General features: G+C 41.1%; 1 protein-coding gene across 11 annotated transcripts in view; it reads left to right on the forward strand.

Moving 5' to 3' along the window:
- The window catches only part of Tpx2 (TPX2 microtubule nucleation factor), a 41,999-nt gene that overhangs the window by 11,192 nt on the left and 2,816 nt on the right, over positions 1 to 27,991 (forward strand). For 8 of the 11 annotated variants that reach the window (XM_034496961.2, XM_076929996.1, XM_034496959.2 and 5 more), the window contains 13 exons: positions 3,595 to 3,768; positions 7,853 to 7,975; positions 10,133 to 10,259; positions 12,855 to 12,986; positions 13,871 to 13,996; positions 16,642 to 16,763; positions 17,557 to 17,708; positions 19,107 to 19,275; positions 21,742 to 21,880; positions 23,071 to 23,287; positions 25,962 to 26,057; positions 26,926 to 27,102; positions 27,357 to 27,503. In XM_034496961.2, coding sequence (XP_034352852.1) covers positions 3,663 to 3,768; positions 7,853 to 7,975; positions 10,133 to 10,259; positions 12,855 to 12,986; positions 13,871 to 13,996; positions 16,642 to 16,763; positions 17,557 to 17,708; positions 19,107 to 19,275; positions 21,742 to 21,880; positions 23,071 to 23,287; positions 25,962 to 26,057; positions 26,926 to 27,102; positions 27,357 to 27,503 — 1,833 coding nt within the window. In that variant the 5' untranslated portion in view covers positions 3,595 to 3,662. The remainder of the gene's footprint in view (positions 1 to 3,594; positions 3,769 to 7,852; positions 7,976 to 10,132; positions 10,260 to 12,854; positions 12,987 to 13,870; positions 13,997 to 16,641; positions 16,764 to 17,556; positions 17,709 to 19,106; positions 19,276 to 21,741; positions 21,881 to 23,070; positions 23,288 to 25,961; positions 26,058 to 26,925; positions 27,103 to 27,356; positions 27,504 to 27,991) is intronic. The other 3 variants (XM_034496962.2, XM_076929993.1, XM_076929991.1) reach the window with 1 other exon arrangement.

Consider the following 27,991-nt stretch of genomic DNA (forward strand, 5'->3'; position numbering starts at 1 on the left):
TTCTGAGTTTGAGGCCAGCCTGGTCTACAGAGTGAGTTCCAGCAGGACAGCCAGGGCTACACAGAGAAGCCCTGTCTCAAAAAAAAAAAAAAAAAAAAAAAAAAAAAAAAAAAAGAACAGGGTAGCCTTAGATCTTTCTGCCTTGGCCTTTTGAGTGCCACACCTAGCTTGAGTTAGGGTTTATCAAGAAAGGGGTTTAATACAGATTTAAGCATGGTATTAAGAATAGGAAAGGGGCTTGAAAGATGGCTCAGCAGTTAACATGGCTACTTTTTCAGAGGACCTGAGTTCAAATTCTTAACATTCATAATGGCAGCTAAGTTCCAGATGAATCTTACCACCTCTTCTGGCCTCTGCAGACACTTCATACCCAGACATACAAGTGGACAAAACACCCATACATATAAAATAAAAACAAATAAGAATTTCAAGATAAATAAATAAAATAAAAAAAGACAAAGAAAATGAAGGAGATTTAAGTAAAGAAAGGTCAAAAGAGTGCATATCCTAGGGTGATGGCCAGCTTCTCCAGAGAATTGCTGGAATTGTAGTTTTTAGAGGGCTTTGTGTGGTTGTGGTGTGTTGTGTTCCTGCCGCTTCCTCCCCAGCTCTGCTTGTCTTCATTATAGTCCTGGCTGGGAAGTGTTCCCAGTGACCTCAGTTAGCCATTGAGATCATGGGAATCCAAGATTTTCCCATGTCTTCCAGCATAGTTGTTCAAAAGAAGAGAAAAAAAAAATCTTTTTTTTGTTGTTTTGTTTTTTAAGCAGAGACTTTAACTATTACCAGAGCAATCCTTCACGAATTGTCCTTTTTTTTTTTTCAAAAAAGCTTTGCATATGTTATTTATATGGTATGAATTTGTATGTTGTGTATGTGTGTCTGACTACATAACAAGTTCTAGGCCAGTCCGTGCTATCTGTCCCTGTCTTTACCCCCACCCCCGCCAGCAACAACAACAAAAAAGCAGGGTGTCCTGTTTCATACCTTTAATCCTAGCACTCTGGAGGCAGAGGCTAAATGACTGAGTTTTTGAGGGCAGCTTGTTGTAGAGATCAAGTTCCAGGCAAGCCAGGGTGACACAGGATGACATAGTGAGACCCTGTGTTAAAAAAACAAAACAAAACACAAGGACAAAACCAAACAAAGGAGCAAATAATAACTCAGCAACCAAAACCAAAAACAAAAGAAAAACGAAAAAAAAACCCCAAGTTTAAACAAATAAGCAGAACAAACAAAAATCCTGTGAATAATGAATAGAAATGGAGAAGAATGAATGTTAGCATGGGTGGAATAGAGAGTCTTCGTCAGGTCAAGAGACTGCAGAGCAAGTGCCCTGCTGTCCTGTACACGAATGGAGACCTGACCCTCCTAACGCTGCTCATTCCTAAAGTGGGGTGAGGCGTGTCAGGGTGTGCTCCAGCTAGGAAACAGCTCTCTACACAACTGGATGTTGAGCTGTTATTTAGTCTCTGGTCTTTAGCTTTCTCCTCTAGGATGAAGACAGTAACTGACCTTTACAAGGTTGCAGATGACCATTAGAGTCAACAGAGAGTTAGGATTTAATACAGCCTGACATCTCTGGGAGCTGTTTTTCTTCCTATGTTTGGTTTTAACCACAATTTTAGTTTTGTTATGTGGTTTTTGGTAAACCCTAGTTTGTTAGTCATTATCTATAAGCTGCAAAAAACTGATGTTACCATCCAGGCATGGTGGCATACTCCTTTAATCCCAGCAGTTGGGAAGCAGCGACAGGCAGATCTCTCTATAAGTTCAAGGCCAGCCGGGTCTACAGAGTGAGTTCCAGGACAGAGCTACACCGAATAACCCTGTCTTGGGGTTATATATATATATATATATATATTTATTTTTGTGTGTGTGTGTGTGTGTGTGTGTGTGTGTGTGTGTATTTGCCATGACACATACATATTGAAGGCAGAAAAATAGCTTGCAGGTTTCAAATGTCTCTTTTCATATGGATACCAGGAATGGCATATAAGGTTGTCAAGTTTGACCATCTCACCGATCCCAAGAGAGGATAAATTTTATGCAAATATTATCAGCATCTACATCTCTTACAAGATACAGAATCCCTTTTCTTCTTATTGAGATTGGGCCTTGCTCTGAATCTTGAGTTTTCCTGTTTCTACCTTCTAAGTGCTGGGAATCCCAGGGATTATGCCCTGATGCCTATCTCAGAATACTTTCTAGGACAAATGGCTCACTGGGTAGTCAATTCTTTGCCAGTGAACATGCTATTTTTCAGACTACTACAGCTATTCTGTTACCTAGGTGGAAGTGGAGTGGGAGGGTTGAATTGTTGTTTCCTGCACGCAGGGAATGCAGTCCTTACTTATTCCGCATGTTGTGGCTTGGATGTGTATGAAGTCATTTTCTTCATGTCTAGGGAAGTTTTGTTTCTCCCCCTCAGTGTAAGATAAAACTCAAATCCTCATACATGCTAAGGTTGCTTTCCACCTGAGCTATACCTTCAATTGGGGAATAGAGTTTTCTTAAAATATTTTCAAGGGAAAACTATGTCTCACTCTTCTGTGCATAAGGCAGTCTCCTAAGCACCCTCATATACACAGCTAAGATGAGCTTTTGTCTTCAGAATGCACAGTCTGCCAGGATGACCACTTATGGAGTTAACTGAAACAAAGTTGGATGCTCATTGTTCTAGAGGAGGGAAAGCCAACACTGTGGCTTTGGAGATATTCATATGTAACAGGTGGATACTTGCATAAGAGTGTTAGTTGGAGTTGGGTAAAGATTGTTAGGTGTAAAAGTTAATGTGATTTAGAAGTTAGGTTATGGGGCAGAGAGTGAACACATAGATGGAGGAAGGCTTAGAAATCAGAAATGACAGATTGAGGGAAAATTAATAATGAGTGCAACACCCAGTAGTGATTGGCATATTGTAGGTACTCATCAAACTTGTCTTTTTCTTACAAAAAGAAAAACAAGAAAAAATTTTGTACAATTATTTATCTGTGTGGGTTGCTTGCATGCTACAACACGTATGGAGCTCAGTGGACAGCTTGCAGGAGTCAGTTTTCTCTCTTGCTACTATGTGGGTTTTGGGGATCAAACTAGGTTATCAGGCTTGGTGGCAGGTGCCTTCTTTACCCACTGAGCCATCTCACCAGCCCCAAACTGGCTTCTTTCTAATTCCAAAAACTAAAGCAGTCTCCCAGGCAATTAATTTTGAGGTGGGCATCGGGTCCTCATTACAGATGGTTGTGAGCCATCATGTGGTTGCTGGGAATTGAATTGAACTCAGGACCTCTGGAAGAGCAGTCAGTGCTCTTAACCTCTGAGCCATCTCTCCAGCCCTGTGTTTTGACTCTTTGAGACAGGGTTTTACTATGTAGCCCTTGCTGATCTGGAATTTATTATGTAGACCAGGCTGGTCTTGAACTCAAGATCTGTCTGCCTCTGCTTACTAAGTGCTGGGATTAAAAACATGCAATTGCCATGCCAGCCCTTGGATGATTTTCTAAATTTGAAATGTAAAAACCAAAGTACTGTGTAGGAATCAATACCTAATAATGATGTGCAACCATTTTTTTTTGTAATCATTTCTTTCCTCAGAAGACGATCTATTGAGTAGAGTATTAGAATCCTGAAAAAAGCTTGTTCTTCTGCACTAAGTGGGGGCAATGTCACAAGTCCAGACCACTTACTCTTTTGATGCCCCCACCGACTTTATCAATTTTTCATCTTTGGATGCTGAAGAAGATACTGAAAATATAGACTCATGGTTTGGTAAGTGACACTTTTGCTTGTTTTTGTTTTGTTTTCAAGACCTGATTTCACTGTGTATGTAACTCTGGCCATCCTGGAACTTGCTCTTTAGACCAGGCTGGCTTTGAATTCAGAGATCCCCTGCTTATGCCTCCTGAGTACAGGCATTAAAGATGTGTGACACCAAGCTGCTGGTTCCCTGCCATTTTAAGGTTAGTGTCCTGCTTGCTCAGGTCATTTCAAGAGCATAAAGGCTGGAGAGATGGCTTGGCAGTAGGAACACTGGCTGCTCTTCCCACACTCACTATGGCAGCTCTCAGGTGTCTATGGCTCCAGTCTCAGGATTCAGTGTCTTCCTCAGGCCTCTGCAGCACCGAGCATTCACGTGCATGTGGTGCACAGATGTATATGTGGACAAGACACCCAGACACATAAAAATAAATTAATAAAATTAAACAAATTGAAAAATGAGGCTGCAAAAAAGTAAGTAGACTGTACATTCTCCCATGATTCAGTAGAAAAAACAATTCACATTTGAACTACAGACGTCTCTCTATTTATATGTGAAATTAGTTTTTTTTTTTTTTTTTTTTTTCTTTTTTTGTTTTTCGAGGCAGGGTTTCTCTGTGTAGTCAGTGAAATTAGTTTTTTTGAGACAAAGTTTTAGACTGTATCCCAGACTAACTTAGCACTCTGGGCAGTCTTCCTGCCTCAGCCTCTGAAATGCTGGTATTAGAGGTGGAAACCACCATGCCAAGCTTCTCTCTCTCTTTTTCTTTTTTGTTTTTTTGAGACAGGGTTTCTTTGTGTAGCCCTGGCTGCCTTGAAACTCACTCTGTAGATCAGGCTGGCTTCTGCCTCCTGAGTGCTGGGATTAAAGGCATGTGCCACCACTGCCCTGATACTTCTTTCTTTCTTTCTTTCTTTCTTTCTTTCTTTCTTTCTTTCTTTTTTTTATAAAATGGAAACAATATCTTTTTTATTAATTTCTGATTACAATACATTTCCGCAGAAACAAAAAAAAAAAAAGTCAATACCAAAAACTGTGGTATACTTCCCGAATTTTCCTGTCATGTTTGTTGAGAGGGCCATGCTACTTAGTTCCTTCCTTCTGTTTTTTTTTGTTTTGTTTTTTTAAATTAAAAAAAAAATTATGAGGCTATTTCACTGCATAGCCTAATATGGACTTGAACTTGCTGTATATTCCAGAATGTCCTTGGAACTAAAAATCTTCTGTCCTCCAGCTCCCCAAAGCTTGGATTATTGAAAAAAACTTACAGATGAACTTAAAGCTTAGAAATATCAGGAAAATAGAAAAAAAAAAACATGTCATGAATATATACATGTACATAATCTTTTATTTACTATAATAAGACATTTACAAATATTTTATAAATTGTAAGAATTTATTGAAACATACACACTGCGTATGGCATTAATAGAAAGGTCTATGTGCATTGTTAAAAGCAGTATGAAATCATAAAGCATAAAGTTAGCTGTAGTATAACATATGCTGCTGTAAGAATCGTGCAGCTTTCTTCTGCTGTAGGAGCCAGAAGTTCCACTTGGGCTTTTGACTTTGACTGTGTGAGAGTCAATACTCTAACCCTTGAGCTCAAGTGTCAGCTTATGTTGACACTTTTAGGAATGAACTATAAATAGAAATTAATAGAATTTTACAATTAAGAATGGCAAATACTCAGGCTGTAGGTACATAAGGGCCATCCACATGAAAAAGAGTTTTAAGCATGTCTGTCATGTGCTGATCACATAAGTGTGTGTGTTTGTGTGTGTGTGTCGTTTCTGTCAATCACCACGTAGGCTCATGAAGCTTACACCTCAGTCAAGATGTCGAATGACTCTGAGATCACCAGGACCCTTTGCTGCCTCTGTACTCTGTGCTACTCTTACGTATTTGCTTACATTTGAGATGGGTTTGCTGTGTCTGTTTCTGAGGCTCTTAAAGCTTCATCTTCTGACTGGATCATGCCTGGCCTGCTGCTGACATCTCTCCAGCCTCAGGCTGTTTAAGTGTTGGAGACAGAGTCAAATCTGGCCTGAAGCTCTCCAGCCTCCAACCTTTACCTCCCTCATGCTGGAAACTGAGTCTCAGTTCATTTTTTAATTAAAAAAAAAATTTTTTTTTTTTTGAGCAGGGTCTCATGTATCTCAGGTTGGCCTTGAACTCGTTATGTATCTGAGGATGATTTTAAACTTCATCCTATTTCAATCCTCGTAGTGCTGAGGTTATTGAAGTACACTACCACTCCAAGTTCTGCAGTGCTTAGGGCTGCATTAAATTACTTGTGCATGGTAGGCAAGCACTCCACCAACCTGAGCATGGGTATCTGTTTTGAGTATGTGTGCTTGTGAGTGTGCTTGCATGTTTTTGTGTCAACTTCACACAAGGTGGAGTTATCACAGAGAAAGGAGCCTCAGTTGAGAACAATGCCTCCATGAGATCCAGCTGTAAGCCATTTTCTCAATTAGTGATCAAGGTGGGAGGGCTCTTTGTGGGTGATGACATCCCTGGGCTGGTAGTCTTTTGTCCTATAAGAAAGCAAGCTGAGCAAACCAGGGGAAGTAAGCCAGTAAGTAACATCCCTCCATGGCCTCTGCATCAGCTCCTGTATCCTGTCCTGCTTGAGTTCCAGTCCTGACCTCCTTTGGTGATGAATACCAGTGTAGAAATGTAAGCGCTTCTTGGTCTTGATGTTTTGTCCAGGAATCCAAATCCTGACTAAGACAACAACCAAGGTCATGTCTTCTGAAGAGGATTACACACTCCTAACCACTGAACCACCACTCCAGCCTTCCCACAATAACTTTTAAATAGAGACATTATGGTATTAACAACCCAACCCACAAACAGATAAGTCTGATTTGAGTTCTGTGATATGTGGTGCAAACCTAAAGCAAACCAAACACCACCCCCTCAAATATTTTTTAAACATTTAAATTTTTATTTATATGTACATATCTGTGTGTGAATGAGTACAGTTCTTATGAAGGCCAGGTGAGGGGCCTGAGATCATAGAGCTTAATTCACAGGTACTTGTGGGCTGCCTGACATGGGTGCTATGAGCTGAACTTGGGTTTTTTTAAGAGCAGCAAGTGCTCTTAACCATTGAGCTATCTTTTCAGTTCTCAACTTGTAGGTGTTATTTAGATATAAACTTGATAAGTGAGTCCAGTTGTTGATGAGGCCTCTTCATTTAGTCCTTTGTCTTGTCTCCCTCTTCCTCATTAAGAGGCATTAATGTCAGTATGTGATAGGAACAAAAATGACTATTGCAGCTGCACTTAGCACTTACAATACAGAGTCCAAACGAGATGGTGTCTGGTATTCTCTAGGGAGGGAATTCAGTGGTTCCCGAAGTGCAGGGCCCTTTTGAAGGAAGGACAGTTGAGAGGGTCTACTGCCCCATAGCACTGCAATTCAGCTAACACCCAGGCTGCCTGAAGATTTCTTTTTACAAGTTTTCTCTATGCTCCCAATATCCACAGAAAGGAGATATTTGCATAGCAATTTTAATGAATACAGGGTCTGGAAGAAAAAAAATAATTCTGTACTTATTTTAAAAACCATCTTAGCTATAGTATTTTTCTTTCAGCTTGTCATGTCTTTTCACATGGTTATAATCAGAGTGTCCATGCATGGTGTAGTTTATTCAGGGGCTTGCTGCACTCCTGCAGCCTGGCACAGCGTCCTATTGCTGGGACAGATTGTTTTTGTGCCAGTTTTAGTCACAGCAGAGCCTAAGATAAAACTTCAGAAAAACTTTCTTCTGCTCTACTCTCACACACCCCACGCTCTGGAATATAAACTGTCCCTTGTAATCTTACAGTTCTGGTGGCCAAAGTTTCTTCAAGGGCACCATGCTGTATTTGAATGGTAGATAAGGCCAGACAATGTTGGTGTGGCTCTAACTGTATCTTAACAGAGGTAGGAGTCAGGAAGTACAGAATCTGCAGCCTTCCTTCCCTGGGTGTTGCAAATGCTTTGGGGATAGAATTGTTTGCTCACAGTGCTGGAAATGGACTTTCCTCCCCATCTTAATGTCTGACTCTTCTCCGGTTTTCTTCCTTTCTGATTATTTCACAGATGAGAAGGCCAATTTGGAGAACAAGTATCTTTGGCAGAGTGGAATAGGAGAACCTTTTCAGGGGAAGGCTTCTTTGAGAAAAGCCAAACTTCAACAAGGTTGTGTCACACCCTTGAAGGCAGGTAAGGAGAACCGGCTTAGACAGGAGCCTTGAGGGAAGCGGGAGGTAACTAGAGCTGTGGACCTGAGGGAGTCACCAGAGACTTTTGGTTGGTTAGTGAAACGTGTGAATTCAATTCATGGTAAATGCACTCTGCTGAGACAGGGTCTGTGGGGAGCTCAGCCTGCCCTCAGACTTCTTGCTGCTACTTCTCACATGCTAAGATTGTAGGCACCACCCTACCTAACCATACTTTTCTTTTTAATATGCCTTTAGGATTCATTTGCTAATTATTCCAGTGCTGGGGATTAAAGCTAGGAGTTCATGCTTGCTTAACAAGTGCTCTACCGGAGTTATAGCACTATCCTGAGCACTGCGTTTTTACAGAGTGAGTTCCAGGACAGCCAGGGTTACACAGAGAAACCCTGCCTTGAAAAACCAAAAAGAAAAAAATTAGATTTATTCTTTTCTTTAATGCCAGAATTTTTTGCCTGCATGTATGTATATACACCTCTGGAATTCAGAAGAGTTACAGATGACTGTGAACCACAGTGTGGGTGCTGGGAATTGAACTCAGATCCTCCCAAAGAACAACAAACCTGCCGCACCCTGAACCACTGAGCCATCTCTTCAGCCCATACATGATTTAATCAAATCTATCTTCTGTCCTTTCCCTTCTGACTTCTTCTCTATCCCTCCCATCTTTATCGCCATTGTATATTTGTGTGTGTGTGTGTGTGTGTGTGTGTGTGTGTGTGTGTGTGTGTGTGTGTTTTACCCTGGTTTTTCAAGACAGGGTTTCTCCGTGTAGCCCTGGCTGTCCTTGAACTCAGAAATCCACGTGCCTCTGCCTCCCAAGTGCTGGGATTAAAGACATATGTGTAGGACCATCTGCTAGAACATCTCTGACGAAAACTGACTTTCACTCTCCCAGCAGCCACTGGTTCCTTAGTCAGGGAAGCTACTTCATGACCCACTTTTTGGTCCATGTTGGGATTTTGTCTGGCTTGATCTTTGTCTCAGCCTGGTGCATTAAGTCCTAGCTATTAGAAGTTCAGGTGTGTAACTGCTCTGTCATATCTGCATAAATACTGATTGAATGTAGTCTTTTCACTACCTCTGGCTCTCTACTCCCTTATTCTGTGATGATCCCTGAGCCTTAGAGAAAGTGGTGTGATGCCCTATTTAGGTCTGAACAATCTATAATCTCTTATGCTCTACACAGTGACCAGTTTTGATTCTCTGTGTTAATTGTCTACTGCAAAAACCAGCTCACTGAGTTTTCAGTCAGGCAGTAACCTACTGATGTAAAGACCAATAGAGGGCAGTTGAATCTGGTGCCCATTTAGCAGAATAGTAAGTAGTATAGTGGTAGGTTATCCCAAGGACTCATGGCCTTCCTAGCCACAAGTTCTTGAACCTACTAATGGTGCCAGGTGTGACTTCCATGTTCTGGGTGGACTTTAAATCCAATCAGAAAGTGGCTGGTTACTCTCAGAACATTTCTGTTACTATTGAAATGGTGTGCATGTCTTGCCAGGGCAATTATTACTGTAGCTGACAGGGCTCACTTCTCAGAAAGACTATTGACTAGTTCTCCAATAGTATACATACACTTTCAGCACTCTGAAAGCCAGCTATAGAACTGGGGCTTCTAGGTTGATAGCAACTTGATTTTCTCCATGTTCTATGACTAAAGTGTGTGGTGTCTTAGTGTCAAGTTCTAGAAGGAGGCCAAGAACAATGGTAATAGCCTGGACTATGGTGTGGGTCATCTCTGTGGGGAACCCACTGACGAAAACCTGTAAAGAAGTAACATGTGTGGCGTAACATGCGTGTGGCTCTGTGCTGTTAATTTGATAGCTTATAGTATCTGAGAGAGGCATTGCCCCCTCTTACAGGGTAACTCCATTTAAACTTTTCAATTTTTAAAGTTTTATTTTATGGGTGTTTTGCATATATGTCTGCACATCTTGCCTCCAAAGACCAGAAGAAAATGTGAGATTCCTTGGAACTGAAGTTACAGACAGTTGTGAGCTATTATGTGGATGCTGGGAATTTAAGCTCCGGTCCTCTGGCAGAGGTTGCTGTGGAGCTATCTCAACAGTTAAATAACTACCATTGTGTCTATGTTAGGATACTTCTGCAGCAGTCTGACTAGGTGTTTGGTCTCTCGTAGTTGACAACATTTACTACAAAGAGATAGAAAAGGAAAATCTTCAGAAACAATCTATTCCATCAAATGATTGTCCTTCCCTGAATGCTAAGAGAGCCATATCAGGGAATACTCCTGTCCAGCCTCAGAGGTAAGAGTGGGCACACAGTGGGTATTGTTGCTTCTGCTCACTCAGTACAGTAACTCCACAGGTCGTCTGTGTCAATACAGTTGGGCTCCTGATGGTCCTGCAGTGCTTATGCACTTAATTTATAGGTAAGTGCTTATAGACACTTGGTCAAGTGCTTGGTCAAGGCACATTCATTTCCAAGACAGGATTCAAACTTATCAGTCTGATTTTAAAAGCTGTGTACGGATAAAATTGTTTTTCTGATGTCAATTCTCTATCTCTTATTAAATTTTCATTTTTATTTTATGTGTATGGGTATTTTGCTTGCATTTATTTATGTGTGTTATGTTTATTCCTGGTGCCTGTGGAGGTCAGAAGGGTGTCAGACCTCCTGAAACTGGAGTTGCAGGTAGTTCTGAGGCTTACGGATGCTGTGGTTGAGCCACTGAGTTAGTGCTCCAGCCCTCAAATGCCTTTCTTTGTTTCTTAGTATTACAGAAGCTTTCTTGTGGTTGTTTGTATGTATCTTCTATTTTACTTTTATTCTATTTTCATCTTTTATTTTTCATGCTTCATATTTTGTGGTGTAAGAGTTTAAACCAATCTCAGGTGTGCTAAGCAAAGCACATTTTCTACTATGGAATTAAATACCAGTTTTTATTTAAAATTCTAAAATTACATATATATATATATTGTTGTTGTTTGTTTGTTTGTTTTGTTTGTTTTTTGTTTTTTTTTTGAGACAGGGTTTCTCTGTGTAGCCCTGGCTGTCCTGAAACTCACTCTGTAGACCAGGCTGGCCTTGAACTCAGAAATCCGTCTGCCTCTGCCTTTCAAGTGCTGGGATCAAAGGCGTGCGCCACCACTGCCCGGCATGTATATATATTTTTATTTTGTGTGTGTATGACATTGTTGAAGTATGGGAACAGGGCCTGGAAAGAGCTAGGGGAGAGGTGTGTGTGTGTGTGTGGGGGGGGGGGGGGGTGTTGTAGATGGAAACAGAGTCCATGATGCTGCCCAGGATTCAGACTCCGGAGACGGGCATCAGAGTGCAGGTCTAACTTTATTGTTTATTACACAAGCTTGTATTTAGCTTTTTAACCAATTAGGGTATGTTTATGTATTCAAGGGCAAATTGGGGTGCAACAGGTATTGTTTAGCAGGATCTGACTCACATGTCTAGGAACCTGTCCACGGGCCTGTGGGAGAGGGTCCAATCTCCTATGGAGATCCATGAAGACAAGGAAAGCAACTACTGTCCTGGCCTTGGCTCATTTTTGTAGTCTCACCTGTATGCTGGGAGCCGGGAGCCGTCTCAGATCATACACTGTGTGCAGTGGGTCAGGACTCCTCAGGAGTGGCAGGAGCCTGTGGAGCCTCACTCTCCCTCCCACTTCCTCTACCAGTGTTACCTCCATATCCCCCACAGAGAAGTCATTTCTCTCCTTTTACCCTGTGGTTCCTGGGGACAGAAATCAGGTCATATGTCAGGCCTGGACATAAGCTTTCTGTCTCCTGAGTTATCTGAGCCCTAACCCATCCTTGCCTTTCACGTTAATGGACAGCTTTTAAAGTAACCAAGCAATCGCAGAAAGTTTAGTTTTGTACATGGTGCTTAGTGGGATCTTGGTTTCAAAACAAAACAAAACAAAACAGGTCAGATTAGTTTTTTTTACTTTACTTGAAATGTTGACTATATATTACTATAACTACTAATTTGGTTAGATCTGTCACTGCTTTGTTTCCTGGTTATGTGTCTTGTTTTTATTGTATTTCCCTTTTCCGGTGTTTACATTTTATTTAATAATCTTAACCCTCCCACTTTCTCTGTTTTTCCTCATCTCCCCTGGGGACGTAAGCCCAGCTCTTTGCTCCCTGTCCTTCTAGGCCAGTCTTCTACACTGATCTATATCCCAGTACTCATTAAGATATGTTTCGTATTTTATTTTAACTGTTTTAAAATTTGAGACAAGTTCTCATTGTGTAGCTATGACTGGCCTGGAACTCAATGTATAGACTCAAACCCTGCCCCCTTTACATCTTTTTGTTGTTCATTTGTTTGTTTGTTTTGTTTTGTTTTGTTTTTCCAGACAGGGTTTCTCTGTGTAGCCCTGGCTGTCCTGGAAATCACTCTGTAGATCAGGCTGGCCTTGAACTCAGAAATCTACCTGCCTCTGCCTCCCAAGTGCTGGGATTAAAGGCGTGCACCACCACTGCCCGGCTGCTTGTTTGTTTTTTGAGATGGGTATCTGTATAGACATGGGGTTTTTGGAACTCATTCTCTAGACCTGGCTGGCCTTGAATACTAGGATTAAAGGCATGTACCATTTCACACGAGGGTTCTTTACATTTCCTGAGTGCTGAGATTATAATAGAATGACCCTATTTAGTCTGTTTGGTTGGTGTTTTTAAAAATCTAACTTATAAACCACCAGCATATTTAAATAGCAGGATTTTTAGGGTTAGAAATAAGTTTTCAGAAACATTAGATTAATAGAGAATGGATAATAAAGATTTTATTGGCCTTTCAGTTGACATACTTTGACTTCCTGAATAACATTTGCATATCTGTAGTAATTGTATTTATCATAAGATAATGTGTCATTTTTACCATAGGAGATCTGTTAGACTCTCTGCTCAGAAGGATTTGGAGCAGAAAGAAAAAAACCATGTTGCCTCTGTTGACATGAAAGCCAAGAGATGCACTGCTCCTGCCACTGATTGTCCCCCCAACAAAAGAATGAAAGTGTGAGTACCTGAGACTTCTAACTGTCATTGTGAGATCCCCCACGCCTGGGTGCTGAGTTGAGAATTGTGAATTTACAAAGTAAAATTAACAATGGGTTCATCTGCTTGGTGTCCCTTTAGACTTGGAAACTCCAAAGCTATGCCATGGTCAGGGGAGCTATTACCTGTGTCCCTTCTAGAAGGTTTATCTTCAGCGTTCTTCTGTGGTAGGGACTGACCAGAATATATAGTGCTCATGCTTAGTATTATTATTTTTATTACTGGGAATGTGTTTCACTGCATCAACACTCCAAAAGTGTCTATAATTTATGTACTTCACAGAAGTCAAAACTAGATTGCCACTGGCTTTGGTCAATTATTATCTGTTGCTTCTTAGTTTTTTTCATTTTGCTTGAGCTTCATTATTAGAAAGTAACTGCTTTATCTTTAGACATATCCATGTTCAAGAGAGTATATTGTAAAGGAAGCAGTCTGACATCCATTCAGGAAAGTGAGGCCTTCCTTAGAGATTATATCTATCTACATTTTATCTTAGTTCTTAGTTCTTCAGATTGTCACCTCGATCTCCCAGTTGCCTCAGAGGCAGTAACAACACTTAGTTATGGCTGGCTCACTGCTGCTGCTCTAGAATTTCCTAAGACACAGATTGTCAGGGTCAGGAACCTTGTCCACTGTCTTGTGTTTGTTGACTTGATGACACAGAACCCTTGTATCCTACAGCACTGCTGACTGCCTCACCTGACCTCTGAGGGCTTTCTCTTTTACAGCTCTTGCTGATGATGTGATTGAAGGGCCTGTGTTCAGTCATGTTGTTAATCCCCAAATGGGGTGCTCTTTAGGAAATTGAAATTTATTTCTTTATTTTTTGTTCATTTTGAATCAAGTTCTCATAAAAAGAAACCGAAGGAAGAGGAGGAAGGCAGTGCTTCAGCTACTTCAAGAAAGGATGAAAGAGAAACCCTGGAGAAAGCCAAGGGCAAACACACTGTGTCTGGTGTGACACCTGCAAGGTACATTTCTTTCCAGAGTAAACTTTAGGGGAAGAATGTAATTGGCACACCTGCCATTTGGGAAACTCTTAAAAGCTGTCTGTGACCTAAAGAATACTGAGATGGTAAGCAACACAGATGCTGTTTTAAGACATACACAGGACAAGATTAGTACACGCTCTCACTACCTCAGAAAATGTACCTGATTTTAGTCAGGAATCAACTTTGGGATTTAGTTTTATTCCTTTGCCAAGAGATCATTTCAGTTTTTCTGGAAAATCTGTTTATGTTTTAATGGATAATGGTTGTATGAGTGTTGATATTTATTGCCAATTTTATTCTGAAATTAAAAATCAAAAAGATTTGCAGTGCCATCACCTTTTCGTTGTTTTTGTAGCACAGGCTGACCTTGCAATAGCCAAGGATAACCTTGAACTTCTTCTGTTCTTTTTGCCTCTACCTCCCCAGTACTGGGAGTGTGGCAATACAGCACCACAGTTGGTGTGTGTCACACTGGAGATTAAACTTTGAATATGGTTTTGTGAGAGTAAAGATTGCTTAATATAATAACATTTACCTGTCTTGACTTTAAATTATTCTGAGGCCAGAAGCTGAGGCCTCTGGCAATTAACATTCAATTATTAAACAGTAGTGGTGGTGGTGGTGGGGGAGGGGGTTAAATAAGGCTCCTTTCTCTCTTGCTCAGAAACCTCACCTCTCACTGGTGAGGTGAGAGGGAGGCTTGGAGCAATTAACCTTTATTGAATCAGAAAAACAAAGTCATGCTTGCAGTAAGAAATACTTTTACACAAGCAAATATACATAGACACATGTACATTCATACACACATTTATAATTTTATTCACATTCTCACACATTAACACATTCATCTTTCTCTTGGGCCTATCAGTGCATACTTACACACACATACCTATACTTACATATATATGGTGGATGGAGTGAAAGCCCAAGACCCAGTGCAGAAAGAGCTCATTCATTCTGGATGAAAAATATTGCATAGAGAAAGAAAAAGCTTCTTCCCTTTTATTGCTAAGTGAAAGAAACCCAAGTGTATAAGAAAAAAGCCTCATCCTTGTCAGTAAGAAGTAGCCTGCCTGCTCTCTCTGCTCTCTGTTCAGCTTCTCTCTCTTCTTGCCTCTCTTCTCAGCTCTGTTATAGCAATGTCATCATTCCAAGTTTTGTACTGTCTTTAGGAGAATAGATCACTTGGTATTCCAATCATCTTTTTTCAAAAGTTCACAACAAGTTCAAACAGAAATTCAAATCATAAATTGAATAAGTAGTTACAACAGAGATGTTTACATGTGCTTCCATTTAGACTAGTTATCTAACTAAGCATTCATTGTCTATCACTAGCTCCACAGATTCATAAAAGTTAAAGACTAGGGGCTGGAGAGATGGCTCATCAGTTTAGAGCACTGACTGCTCTTGCAGAGGTTCTGAGTTCAATTCCCAGCAACCACATGGTGGCTTACAACCATCTAATGGAATCTGATGCCCTCTTCTAGGGTGTCTGAGAACAGGGACAGTATACTCACATACATAAAATAAACCTTAAAAAATTAGTTAAAACTATAATTCTTATGTCTAAGTTAACACAGTACATCAAAAAGGAAATCATCAAAAAAAAAAAAGGAAATCATTTGCCTAGTGTCTCATTAGTATTGAAGTTTTGTATAGATAAACCCAGTCAATATTTTATCTTCTTTTATTGCACCTATTAATATATAATAAATTGTTCATTTTATAGTCTTTATTTATCAGATAATAGTTTTACAACGAGCCTAAGAGGAATGTTTTCCTTAATCATAAATCTGTTTCATGCTTGCCTTCTATCTTAGTGCAATAACTCGTGACACATGAAGGCTTGCTTGCAGGGCCCTGATTGAAGCCCATTTTATAAAGGGCCCAAAAATTACTAGTATAAATTTAGGAATTTTATAGAATAATTATTAGGAATTAAGAAATCATCTTTGTCTACATAACATCACTACAGCACATCTTCATTGATCTGCAGGAAATCTGCTTAATAGGGTGGGCTAATGTCCAGGGATTATTAATTTAATAATGACAGGAAAGGCATATCAGCTGCAAGAATCAATCCTGAGATGAGATTTCTGAAAGCCTTGCAATTAAGAATGATCCATTGCAGACCATGCAGACCATGATGTGTCAGCTCTAGAATGTCACTTGTGTGCCTTTATCCTTTCCTAGATGGCTCCTGACAATTGATGGGCCTGGAACTAGCTAGATAACCCAGGGTGGCCTCTGATTCACAGTCCTCTGGCTTCAGCCTCCCAAGTGCTGCGATTTTAAATGTGGCTTTTCTGGTTTTTTAATTTAGCTTTTCCTGTGGCATAAAAGTTGGTCACTGGTGTGGTCAAATATGTGAGTCTTTTGTGGTGTCTTACTGTCTTGTGTAGTTAGTTTTAGCAATTGTTCTCCGAAAATTTTATAATATCTTAGTGTAATGTATCCTTCTTTCTTTTCATGTTACCTAATTAAGCCAATATCTGTTTCTGGTGGATAAACTTTTTGGTTTGATAGATATCATAGGTTATAAACATAGTCTACTCAGCTTAGAGTTCTTTGAATTACTGAAGCCTTTCTTCCTTTCATCTCTCTTTCCTGATTCTTGTTTCTAGGGAGAAGGTTCTAAAGAGTACTGAAGAGCAGGAGATAGAGAAAAGGCTGAGAATGCAGCAAGAAGTGATGGAGATGCGGAGGAAGAATGAAGAGTTCAAGAAGCTCGCTCTCGCAGGGCCAGGTCAGCTGGGCCTCACTGAGTCTTAACTATGAGGATGCTTCTTTGAATTTTGGTAGCATTTTTTTGAGATCTCTACAGCAAGAACAAAATAAAAAATAATCAGTTTGAGTATTCAGCATAAGATAATGTGTTTACTTAAAATGGTGGCTGTAAGTTCATCTGCACCATCTAGACTGTGGACTACCCAAACTAGCACTTTCTCAGATTATGCTGTTCTTCTCTTGTGTGTTAGCAAAAGGATTGAGACAGATGACAATCAGTCTGGCCAGTTTGTCATTTCCTTCTTCATACTAATGACAGGATAAGACAGGTCTGTCAAATTCAGTTGCCTTTAGAAGGAAAAACATAACTGAAGAGCTCATAGACTTGCTTGATCTGGCATCGTGATATTGGTGATACCAATGCTGCTTACTGGGTAGAAAAGTATCCTGGCATTTATAGGCTCCCCTCTTAGAAATTCTAAGTTAAATTTTGCTTTTATAGTCACTCTCTAGGGGTTGGATTTTCAGTGGTATGGAGTGTTGAATTAGAATTTGTAACGCCCTGGGTTCCAGTCTCCAACACTATTTTTAAAAGTTGTGATGTCATGACTTTATCAAAACCATGACTACATCCTAGCAGTGGGCTCCTCTCCTTACCTAGTTTGCATCTGAACAAAGGCCTTCAAACCCAATAAAAGTCAGACATAAACCTAGAGCCACAGTAACAGAAATACAGAAAGGGTTAGAGTTGTAAAGGGACTTATTAATGATTTCTCTTCTTAACGTTAACTCTGTTTTCCTCTGCTTCTCAGGGCAACCTGTGAAGAAATCCACCAGTCAGGTAACCAAAACAGTTGACTTCCACTTCCTCACAGATGAGCGAGTCAAACAGCATCCCAAGAACCAGGAAGAGTATAAGGAAGTGAACTTCATATCTGAACTTCGGAAGCACCCTTCCACGCCTGTGAGCATTCTTAGTACTGATCCAGTAGGACTCAACTTGTAACGTCTTTGGTCATTATTTGTGATTGTGTGATTGAGGGAAGCTTACTCTTGAATCAGTATAGATAAAAATTCCCTGTGAACTCTGACTGTCAACAGATCACTCTTTAGGGAAAGCATGTTACCAAGTTGGTGTAAAAATTTAGATGGGACATGAAGCACATAAAATTATGTGTGGCAAATTTGTAGAGGTCTTCTCCCACCCCTCAGGCTCAGGTGTAGACTCAGGTGTGGAAAGTACGACCTCATCTCAAAGGCATGCACCACCACCATCTGGCTTTATTATTATTATTTTTGTAATGTTAAAGAGTAGTAGGTACTCTTTTTAAGGGTAAAGCCATCTCTCCAGCCTCTGTTTTTTGTTTTTAAGATGGGGTCCCAATTAGTCTAGGCTTGCCTCTAACTCGATGTGTACCTGAGGATGACCTTGAACTCCTGAGCCTTCTGCCTTCACCTCTCTATAGTTGGTGGTGTGGGTGTGCACTACCAGTGCTGACTTCAGCACTGTTTTATTTTTCTTTACTGTGTCTTGTGAGTACGTGCCATGTCGGTGTAGGTGATAGTGGAGGTCAGAAGAAGGAGTGGGATCCCGTCCCGACCAGTGGAGTTAGAGGGTTTGAGTTGAAGTGTGCCTGGTCTATATAGTGAGTTCCAGGCGAGCCAGGGCTACACAGAGAGACCCATCTAAAAAAACTCACCAAAAATACATTTAAAAAAAATTGATGATGCACAGTGTGGTGGGCTTGCTACAGTCAATGTGAGGGCAAATGTGGAGAGATGCTGAGTTAGGCTTCTGTCTGACCTGATGCAGTCCCGGCAGCCCATGCCAGTTTTGTATGTTTGTTTTTTTCTTTCCTTTCCCTTTGAATTTTAAGAAAACTTGCTCAAAACATTTATATACTTGGGAAAACTGCATGTATACTATTGTAAAACAATTTTCTTTTTTTTAAATCAAATAGTGCTCTTACCGGCTGAACCATCTGTCCAGCCCCATGTTCACTATTCTTTTTTTTTTTTTTTTTTTTTTTTTTAAGATTTATTTATTTTATTCCTATGAATACACTGTTGTTGGCCTTCAGACACACCAGAAGAGGGCATCAGATTCCATTACAGGTGGTTGTGAGCCACCATGTGGTTGCTGGGAATTGAACTCAGGACCTCTGGAAGAACAGTCAGTGCTCTTAACCACTGAGCCATCTCTCCAGCCCATAAAACAGTTTTCTAAGTACCAGATTTTTCAGAAGAAGGAACATGATGAAGGTCTGATAAACTAGTGTAAGGGCTCTGGCTGAGCACCTGTGCTGCGTATGGGTTCACAGGAGCTCTCATTTCATTTGCTGAACAACTTTTCTCTTAACAGGCCCGAGGAACCAGAGGATGTACTATCATTAAGCCTTTCAATCTGTCCAAAGGAAAGAAAAGAACATTTGACGAAGCAGCTTCTACATATGTGCCCATTGCACAGCAGGTTGAAGCTTTCCACAAACGAACCCCTAATAGATACCATCTGAGGAACAAGAAGGATGAGAGTAAGTTTCCTCTCCATGCCTTGCTGGCCAGAAGTTCTCTAGTCGTTGGCACAGCAGGGATGATTGTTTAAAGGCAGAGTAGGGGGCTGGAGAGATGGCTCAGCAGTTAAGAGCACTGAATGCTCTTCCAGAGGACCTAAGTTCAATTCCCAGCAACCACATGGGGACTCACAACCATCTGTAATGGGATCTGATGCCCTCTTCTGGTGTGTCTGAAGAAAACTACAGTAAACTCATAATACATAAATAATTCTTCAGAGGCAGAGTAGTAGTGTGAGGTGAACAGGTGCAGATGCTGATAAGTTTATACAGATTTGGTAGTGAACAGATGAAAGGATTTTAATTGTTTCTGTCTTTATGAAAATAATTTCTACAAGAAGATTAAGAAAGCCTAAAGATGGAAAATAATGTAAAATATGTTATCAGAAAAATATGACAAAGCTGGGTGGGTGATAAATGCTTCTAACCCCAGAAGGAGGTAGAAGCTCAAGTCCAGCTCTGTCTAAATAGTGATTTCCAGGGCGCCTGGGCTGCACAGGACTGGTCTCAAAACAAAACCAAATGTGGCTAGTATTTTGAGTAAAACAGGATGTGTTTTGAGGTATGTACATATCTCTCCTGTTTCCTATTGTTTAGCACTTTGCTTTAGGTGGCCACATGAGTTGCTTTAAATGTAATATTTCTCTTTTGGCAGTGCTGGAGACTCAGCCTAAGACCTTGTGCATGCTAGCAAGCACTTTTCCAATGTGCTACGTTCTCAACCTTAAATACAATATTTCCCAGTATTGTTAATGTAGTCTAATATTTTATAGTATAAGGAGTGAATTTTTTTATCCTCATAGAATTGTTGCCACCTAGCCAAGGCTTCATAGACTCTTTTTCAAAAGAGAAGCCAATAAATGAATTAGATAATAATTTTTCTCACTGTTATGTAAGGTCTAGATAGGAGAATTCCTCATGAAAATCTACAGGCTTGTTACTGACCAGGGAAACCATGCCTTCTGTAAGTGTTCATAATGCTCTGAATCAGTGTCCTCAGCCAGTGAGTTGAGGCCATCAGAAAACACAGATATTTACATTACAATTCATAACAATTGCAAAATTATAGTTATGATGTAACAACAAGTAATTTTATGGTTGGGGTCACAATGACAGGAGGAACTGTGTTAGAAGGTCACAGCATTAAGAAGGTAGGGAACTGTAGCAGGATATTTATTCTGCTACATTGTATTCACAGTGGAGCTTGGTGATTGGGAAGTAGAAGGGGAGGTGGAGCAAAAAAGGTTTGAGGGAGAGAAGAGAGGGAGGAGGACGGCTGGAGAGGAAGTGTTGGGAGGACAACCGGAGAGGAGGGGGAGGGGAGAGAGAGAAGAGGAAGAGGAGAAGGAGGCTATTGACCATGGAGGAAGATGGATGGGTCAAAAGCAGTCCTGGGTAGCAACTTCTATCAAAAGGTTAGATACTGGGTAACAATTCTAATTGTGTGGGCATCTTGTTATTTGAATATTTCCAAATACATAAATTCATTGGATAGTCTTTATGCATTAAGAGTCTTCATTCTACCTTGTACTGTGAGGATGGCAGATATCGTCTGGGGTTCAGCTGAGCTCTGTGGATGCATCGTGGTGGATTGGCAGAGCCATCCCCCATGTTAGTGTCTCATGGGTCTAGTTGTAGCACGATTGGCCTCTGTGGCATGCATGGCTTCTGGCCACTTCTAGTGTGGAACATGGTGGCCAGAGCTAAGCAGAGCCGCCCCACTGATTAGAGAGCTGGCCCAAGCTGTGGCATTTTCTAAATGTAACCCTATACAGGGAACCACTGCTCTAAATAATGCTGTGTTGGCAGAGTTGTTCTCCCCCACTTTGCCTCTAACTCTCTGTAACTTTCCCCAATGACTATCTGAATAACCCCGTTTCCTCCTCGTGAGGTTGATTTGAAAGTTAAAATGTAGTAGCCATAAACTATTGACCCTTCTGCTTAGCTTCCTAAATGCCAGGATTACAGGTATGTACTGCCATGCCTGACTTCACCATTTGATTTGCTATGAGTAGTGGCCTAGATGTGGATACAGATGCTGATACAAATGTTTTTGTGAAATTCATTACTCATAGTTTGCAAAGTTCTGGTGTCTTAAAATTGTAAGAAAAACATTGTTAACAACAAGCAAAATAGTTGGTGTTCTCCATAGAAAGGCCTATACAGTGGCAAGGACCCCGTCAGACATGGCTGGATTTTAAGTGCAGAGATGGTAGAAAAATTCACCCAGATACTATCCTTCAATAAGGATGATAGGAGGAAGGGAGGGAACGTTGTCAGGTTGAGTGGCATAAGCTGAGTTGAGCATAGATAAACAGGTTGTTTGGTTTGTCCATTTCTATTCAGTTGGGTTAACACTTACAGATGACCTAGATCATGGGGGAGCTAAGCAGATGTCTGTGATTTTGTTTTTTTAATTTTTTACAGGTTTGTTATCCTCCAAGCCTGTGAACAAGATTGCACGAGACCCCCAGACACCCATACTGCAGACCAAATATCGTGCAAGGGTTGTGACCTGCAAAAGTGCAGCCGAGCAGGAGGCCGAGGAGCTTGAGAAGCTGCAGCAGTAAGTCCCACGGGCAGTGTCTGAGGAAGGCTGGCAGTGCTTGCTTGCTCGATTTCAGTCCTGTGGGGTGGTGGTGGTTGTTTCCTTTTCATGAAAAATGCAAGCCATTTAGTGGCTCTGTTGGCTATGCTCCTGTCTCTGTGACTGAAAGTGGGACTATGTAGGTGCCCTGGAGCAGAATCTGATAAATACCCAAATGAATGGTGGTGGCAGAGCTTACCTTTGGATTCTAATTAAGGATAAGGCTAGTGTAGGTAGACTCATCTCTTCCTGACTGTCCAAGGATCTGCATCTTTACTCTTGGAAGAACCTGGAACTTACTGTAGTCAGCATTGAAACTTGTCTCCCTAGACTTTCCCAGATCTTTGTAGGGTGAATCCAGGGCCCTTGTGCATGTAAGACAAACAATGCTGTTGAGCTAAACTGCAGTCCTTTTTAGTTACTAAAACTTGAGTTTTCAGGTAGTCTCACTAAGTTAGTCAACTAACTTGACTAACTTGACTGGGCTGGCTGTGTAGTTCAGGTGTGTGTTAATTAACCTAATCTCTTGCCTCTGCCTCAGTTGCTGGAATTACAGACCATGCCATCACCAGTCTTAGCCTTATCTGTTGGCTCTTTTGTTTGTTTTGTTTTTGAAGACAAGGTTTCATGTATCTCTAACTGGCTTCAAAATTGCTATTAGCCAAGGATGACTTTGATATATTTTTTTAAATTTTATTTTATTTGTGGGAGTTTTGCTTGCATATAATGTCTATGTACTGTTGGTATGCTTGGTGCTCATGGAGGCCAGAGAGGACTTTGGAGCCTCTGGAACTGGAGTTACAGACAGATAGTTGTTAGCTGTCGTGTGGGTCCTGGGAATTTTTTGGGAGTAGCAGCCAGTGCTTTTAACCCCTGAGCCATCTTTCCAGCCCCGCAAAGTTTGGGAACTTGAATTTCTGGTCCTCCTGTCTCTGTCTCAAGTGTTAGAATTACAGGTGCTTGCACTCATAGAGCCCTGAGCCCCAGTAGGATCTCAGGTTGTATCATTTACTCTTTTCTCAGGAGGTGAGAATATGGCTCTGGAGAGGAGAGATTGTGTCTATGGTAGATCATCTTAGTGCTTATTTGTAGGTTTTGTTATACTTTGTGTAGTTTTTATTTAATTTAAAAAGCCTTTTGTGTTTATTACCTAAATTTCCTTGTTGCAGATACAAATTCAAAGCACGGGAACTTGATCCCAGGATTTTTGAAGGTGGCCCCATCTTGCCCAAGAGACCACCAGTTAAGCCTCCTACTCAGCCTGTTGGCTTTGATTTGGAAATTGAGAAACGAATTCATGAGCGAGAGTCAAAGAAAAAAACAGAAGATGAACAATTTGAATTTCATTCCCGACCTTGCCCTACTAAGATCTTGGAAGATGTTGTGGTAAGAATACTTGAGGGGTTGGGGCTGGCAGAGGTGACGTGCCTGTGACTGAATATCACCCAGAAATGTTCAAGTTGATCCTGTGAGCCGGACACCAGCATATCACTGGAGATGACAAAGAGATGCAGCAGAATTGGATTTTGGTCTTAGAACTTCAAGTCTAGTGAGAGAGGCAGCATGAGTTTAATAGACTGATTGAGACATGTGCTCCACAGAGATGGGGCTTAAAGGGCTGCAGAAGAAGGAAGCTGTGAGCACCCAGAGGAGGAGGAGGCAGCCTTTGAGCATGTGCAGTACAGCTGACTTCCTCTTGCTGTCATTGTGTTGCTGTGATGGCTGGCACTTGTCCCTCTTTTCATGTTCAGTCACCCCTCAGTTTCTGCAAGATTGGTTTCAGAACCTTGCATAGATAACCAAGATCTCTACATGTTCAAGTCTCATAAAATATAAACTAGCACACCATACACTATTTAAATAGTTAAGTTTTCCTTTGAGATGGGGCCTTGCTTTGTTTCTCAGGCTTGTCTTAAACATCTAGACTGAAGAGCTGTCTTTACATCAGCCTCCTAGTAGTTGGTACTACAGATTGATGCCACTGTGCCTGACTTATGGCTTGTCATCTTTCCCTTTGCTTGTTTCAGAGTCATCCATGAGTGAAGCTGTGATATATTAACTCATAGTATACTTTCAAAACTCTGTGTGTGTGTGTGTGTGGTGATTGTGCCTAGAAATAAAATGATCATTTTTTTCTTTAACTGAAAGCTTTTTCATATACCTTTCTCTGTGTCTAGCTTCATCTCTTTCTGTTTCTCTCTCTCTGTTTCTCTCTCTCTGTTTCTCTCTCTCTGTTTCTCTCTCTCTCTCTCTCTCTCTGTTTCTCTCTCTCTCTCTCTCTCTCTCTCTCTCTCTCTGTGTGTGTGTGTGTGTGTGTGTGTGTGTGTGTGTGTGTGTGTGTAGGGAAGGTGTTACTGAAACAGTGGGTTGTTGAAGGAGAGTGTTGTCTGGTCAGCTGCTTTTCAGAATCCTTTGGAACAAGTCATACATAGATTCCCAGTCTTGGTATTTTGATTTGTTGAATTGAGGACAGTGAGGGCTCAGGTGAAGAGCTTAGGGTCCTGACACAGTAAGCAGTTGCACTATTGATAGTAATACTATACCTTTGAGTGTGTGTGTTGTGCTAGCGTGTTTGGGGTTTTGTTTTGAGTCAGGCTCTTCTCATGTAGCCCTGGTTGGCCTCACACTCAGAGAGCCCTGCCTGTCCTCTCATGCACAGCCATGCCTGCCTTGTCCTGAGTTTTACATTTTACTTCTCATAACAACTCTAAGAGACTCTGCTCTTAATTTCTGTTTTAAAAACAAGGGACCACCAGGGTATATAATATATGTAACTGGGCTATGAGCCTGTCACTTCTTTAAACACTATATGGTTCTGTCCCATATATCTCATTGTTATCACAATTCATGTTAATGTCTGAGGTTATTGACACAAGCTATTTGTAGCTTTCATCAGTTTCACTAATTTCAATTCATTCTTAGTTTCTAGAGAAGCAATGAATAAAACAGACATTAGATGTATTTTTCCTTTCTTCCCTCCCTCCCTCCCTCCCTCCCTCCCTTCTTCCCTCCCTCCCCTTCTCCCTTTCCTCCCTCCTCCTTTTCCTTCCTTTTGTTCTTTTTAAATTTTTATGTAACTTTGGCTGTCCTGGAACTCCTTGTATAGACCAGGCTAGCCCAGAAGTCACAGAAATCCACCTGCCTCTGCCTCCCACATGCTGTGATTAAAGGCATGTGCTAGCTTAGATGTATTCTTTTCTGTCTTCTTTTTTTTAGAAAACTTGGCATTAAAAAGAGGGTATGTGGCTTGCCCATAAAAAAACATTGTTTTCAGAACCAAGATGAAGTTTCTTAACTTTCAGCCCTAGAATCTCAAAGCATAGCTGAGGGCCTGCCTCTGGAGCTTGCTACAGGGGATCTGCTGCTCTCTCCTAGCCTCCCCTCTTGGCAAAGGTCCACCCTTACAGTGTGCAGGAGATGCAGTGAGTGTGATGTGGTTGCTTGTGGTACAAAGAGGAGCAGTCAAAGCCCCTAAGAAGCAGCCATGCAGACAGTTTGCAGTGGGAATCAATCCTCATGATTTGTGGAAGGAAAAGTTGTTATGTAAGATGTTAGAGAAAGGGATTTCCTTTTCTTTGTTTCACACTGAGATTGACAGGGGGTAAAGACAGTGAGAGATGGGCTTGAGTAGCCAAGAGCATGAGGCAGAGATGAGAAATGATGAAAGTCTTGAGCATGGGGGTCTGGAAAGATACACATAGGTTAATGTGTAAATAAATACTACATCTGTCAGTGTGGGTTTCCGAGAGTGGGACTTGTAAAGGCCTGTGGACATCAACCATGGAGGCTACTGTTTTGGCATGTGATCTTTTAAGTGTGTGTGTGTGTGTGTGTGCGCGTGTGTGTGCGCGTGCGTGTGCGTGCGTGCGCGCGCGCAGGGGTGGAGGGGGAGGTTTAGTTCTTTCCTTCTACCATGGGTTATGGGATCAAATACAAGTCAGGCTTGTTTAGCAAATGGCCCCTCATCTGCATTTTATCTTCCTGGCCTGGTTTTTAGTATTTTATGTAGCATACTAGAAATTGTTCTGGGATGTCTAATTGAGTTGTACACTTCTTCCAGGGTGTTCCTGAAAAGAAAGTAATTCCAGCCACTGTCCCTAAATCACCAGTTTTTGCATTGAAGAGCAGGATCCGAGTGCCCATCAAAGCAGATGAGGTGACTTCCTGGGAAGAGGGAGTCTTCTTTTCCTCTTTCATGACCAGTCTGAGTCTTTATCACTCTTTATATTTAATGGGGCTCAAAGGCAATCAGCTCTCGTCTGGAATTGTCTGTAAGAATGATATGAATGTTTGACCATCTATTTGTTTTGTTCCTCTGAGCCCTGAAACTGGCTAAGGTGACTCAACTTTCAGTGATAATGGGATAGAGTCTGAAGAAGCAATTACATTGTATTGTCCTTGATACCTCAGGGTCACAAAGGTGACTGAGGGTGATGAGTTATGGGACTGTAAGATGTGAATTGTCATCATTGATCATGCTAGCTTCTTATTACATCTCCTATTTTATCTATAAATATCCAGACTTGGGGTAATTTTATAGCAGATCTCAGCATAAACCTTTTTATAGGATCAGCTGAAACTAAAATACTTGGTAATCTTATGTTACTAGCTTGAACCCAAACAACTTACTTGGTCCTACTCTGGGTTTGGCAACCATTAATATCTGTCACATGTTTTAGTGGAGTCTGAGTCAGAGTCTGAGGTGTAAGTGTGCTTACTCAGAACCTTTCAAGTCTTCATTTTACCTGTCTGATGTCATTTAGTTATTCCAACATTCCTGTGAGGAACTTGAGATGCTTAAAGAGTTACTGTGTTAGTCGTTTACCCAATACTCTTACATTGCTTTGACCCATGATATGGTCACTGAATGGGCATTGTCTATTTTTGAAAGTAAAGCCATCTGGTGCTAAGTGATATGTACTGTCAGTGCCTTATACCATACGGTGCTCTCCAAGCCCTCATTCTAAGCTGGGTGAGCAGGGAAGGATGAGGAGTCTGCTTCTAAGCTGTGCTTTCTCTTCTAGGAAGAGGAAAAACCAGTAGTGATAAAAGCCCAACCTGTGCCACATTATGGGGTGCCTTATAAGCCCCATATCCCAGAGGCAAGAAGTGTGGAGCTGTGCCCTTTCTCATTTGATACCCGGGATAAAGAACGCCAGCTGCAGAAGGAGAAAAAAATAAAAGAAATGCAGAAAGGGGAGGTAGGTGTTTCACTTCTGTAATTTGTAGAACACTGGTCTTTGATCCCTCAGAGGGAATCCTTCCCCCATTTGTTTGTTTAGTTGGTTGATTTGAGCAGTTGGTTTTGCTGTGTAGACCAGACTGGCTTTGGATCTGTGGTTGTTCCCTTGCTCTGCCTTCCATGTGCTGGGATTATAAGCAGGATAGGGTTTCTTGTCCTTCCCATTGATGAAAGTTCCTTATATTGCTCTTATATTTTTTTCTTTATCATTAGGTGCCCAAGTTCAAGGCACTTCCTGTGCCCCATTTTGACACCGTTAACCTGCCAGAGAAAAAAGTGAAGAGTGTGACTCAGGCTGAGCCTTTCTCCCTGGAGACAGACAAGAGAGGCGCCTACAAGGCTGAGATACGGAAGCACCAGGTAGGAATGGGGAGCAGCTGAAATGCTGGATGTAGGTTGGTTGATGGGTAGGTAGGTGGGTGAGCAAACCTATATATAGGTTGCAGGCCTATAGATTGGACTGGTAGATTCACTATACTGAAATCATCTGGGGTGTCAAATTTGATTATTTTGATATATTCTATGTAAACCAGGAGTCATATCAAGTTTTCTTGTAAAAGGCCAGGCAATATTTATTTTAGGTTTTATAGGTTACATCTGACTTCTGTCAGGTATTTTCTCCCTGCCTTCCCTTGCCCCTGTATGTATATTTGATCCTTGGAACATGTAAAGACTATTCTTAGTTCAAGTTGCATTTGGCCAGCAGGCTGAATTTTGCTCATCTCTCCTTTAGTAGTCTGGGGAATGTGAGACTCCTTCTCAGTCAGGAGTTTCTGTGAGATCTCATCAATTAAGTTAGTGCTTTTGGTAAGAAATTGGTTGGTAGAATTGGTTCTTAATAAAACAGG

This window comes from Arvicanthis niloticus, chromosome 2 (genome assembly GCF_011762505.2).
Source record: "Arvicanthis niloticus isolate mArvNil1 chromosome 2, mArvNil1.pat.X, whole genome shotgun sequence".
NCBI classification, from domain to species: domain Eukaryota; kingdom Metazoa; phylum Chordata; class Mammalia; order Rodentia; family Muridae; genus Arvicanthis; species Arvicanthis niloticus.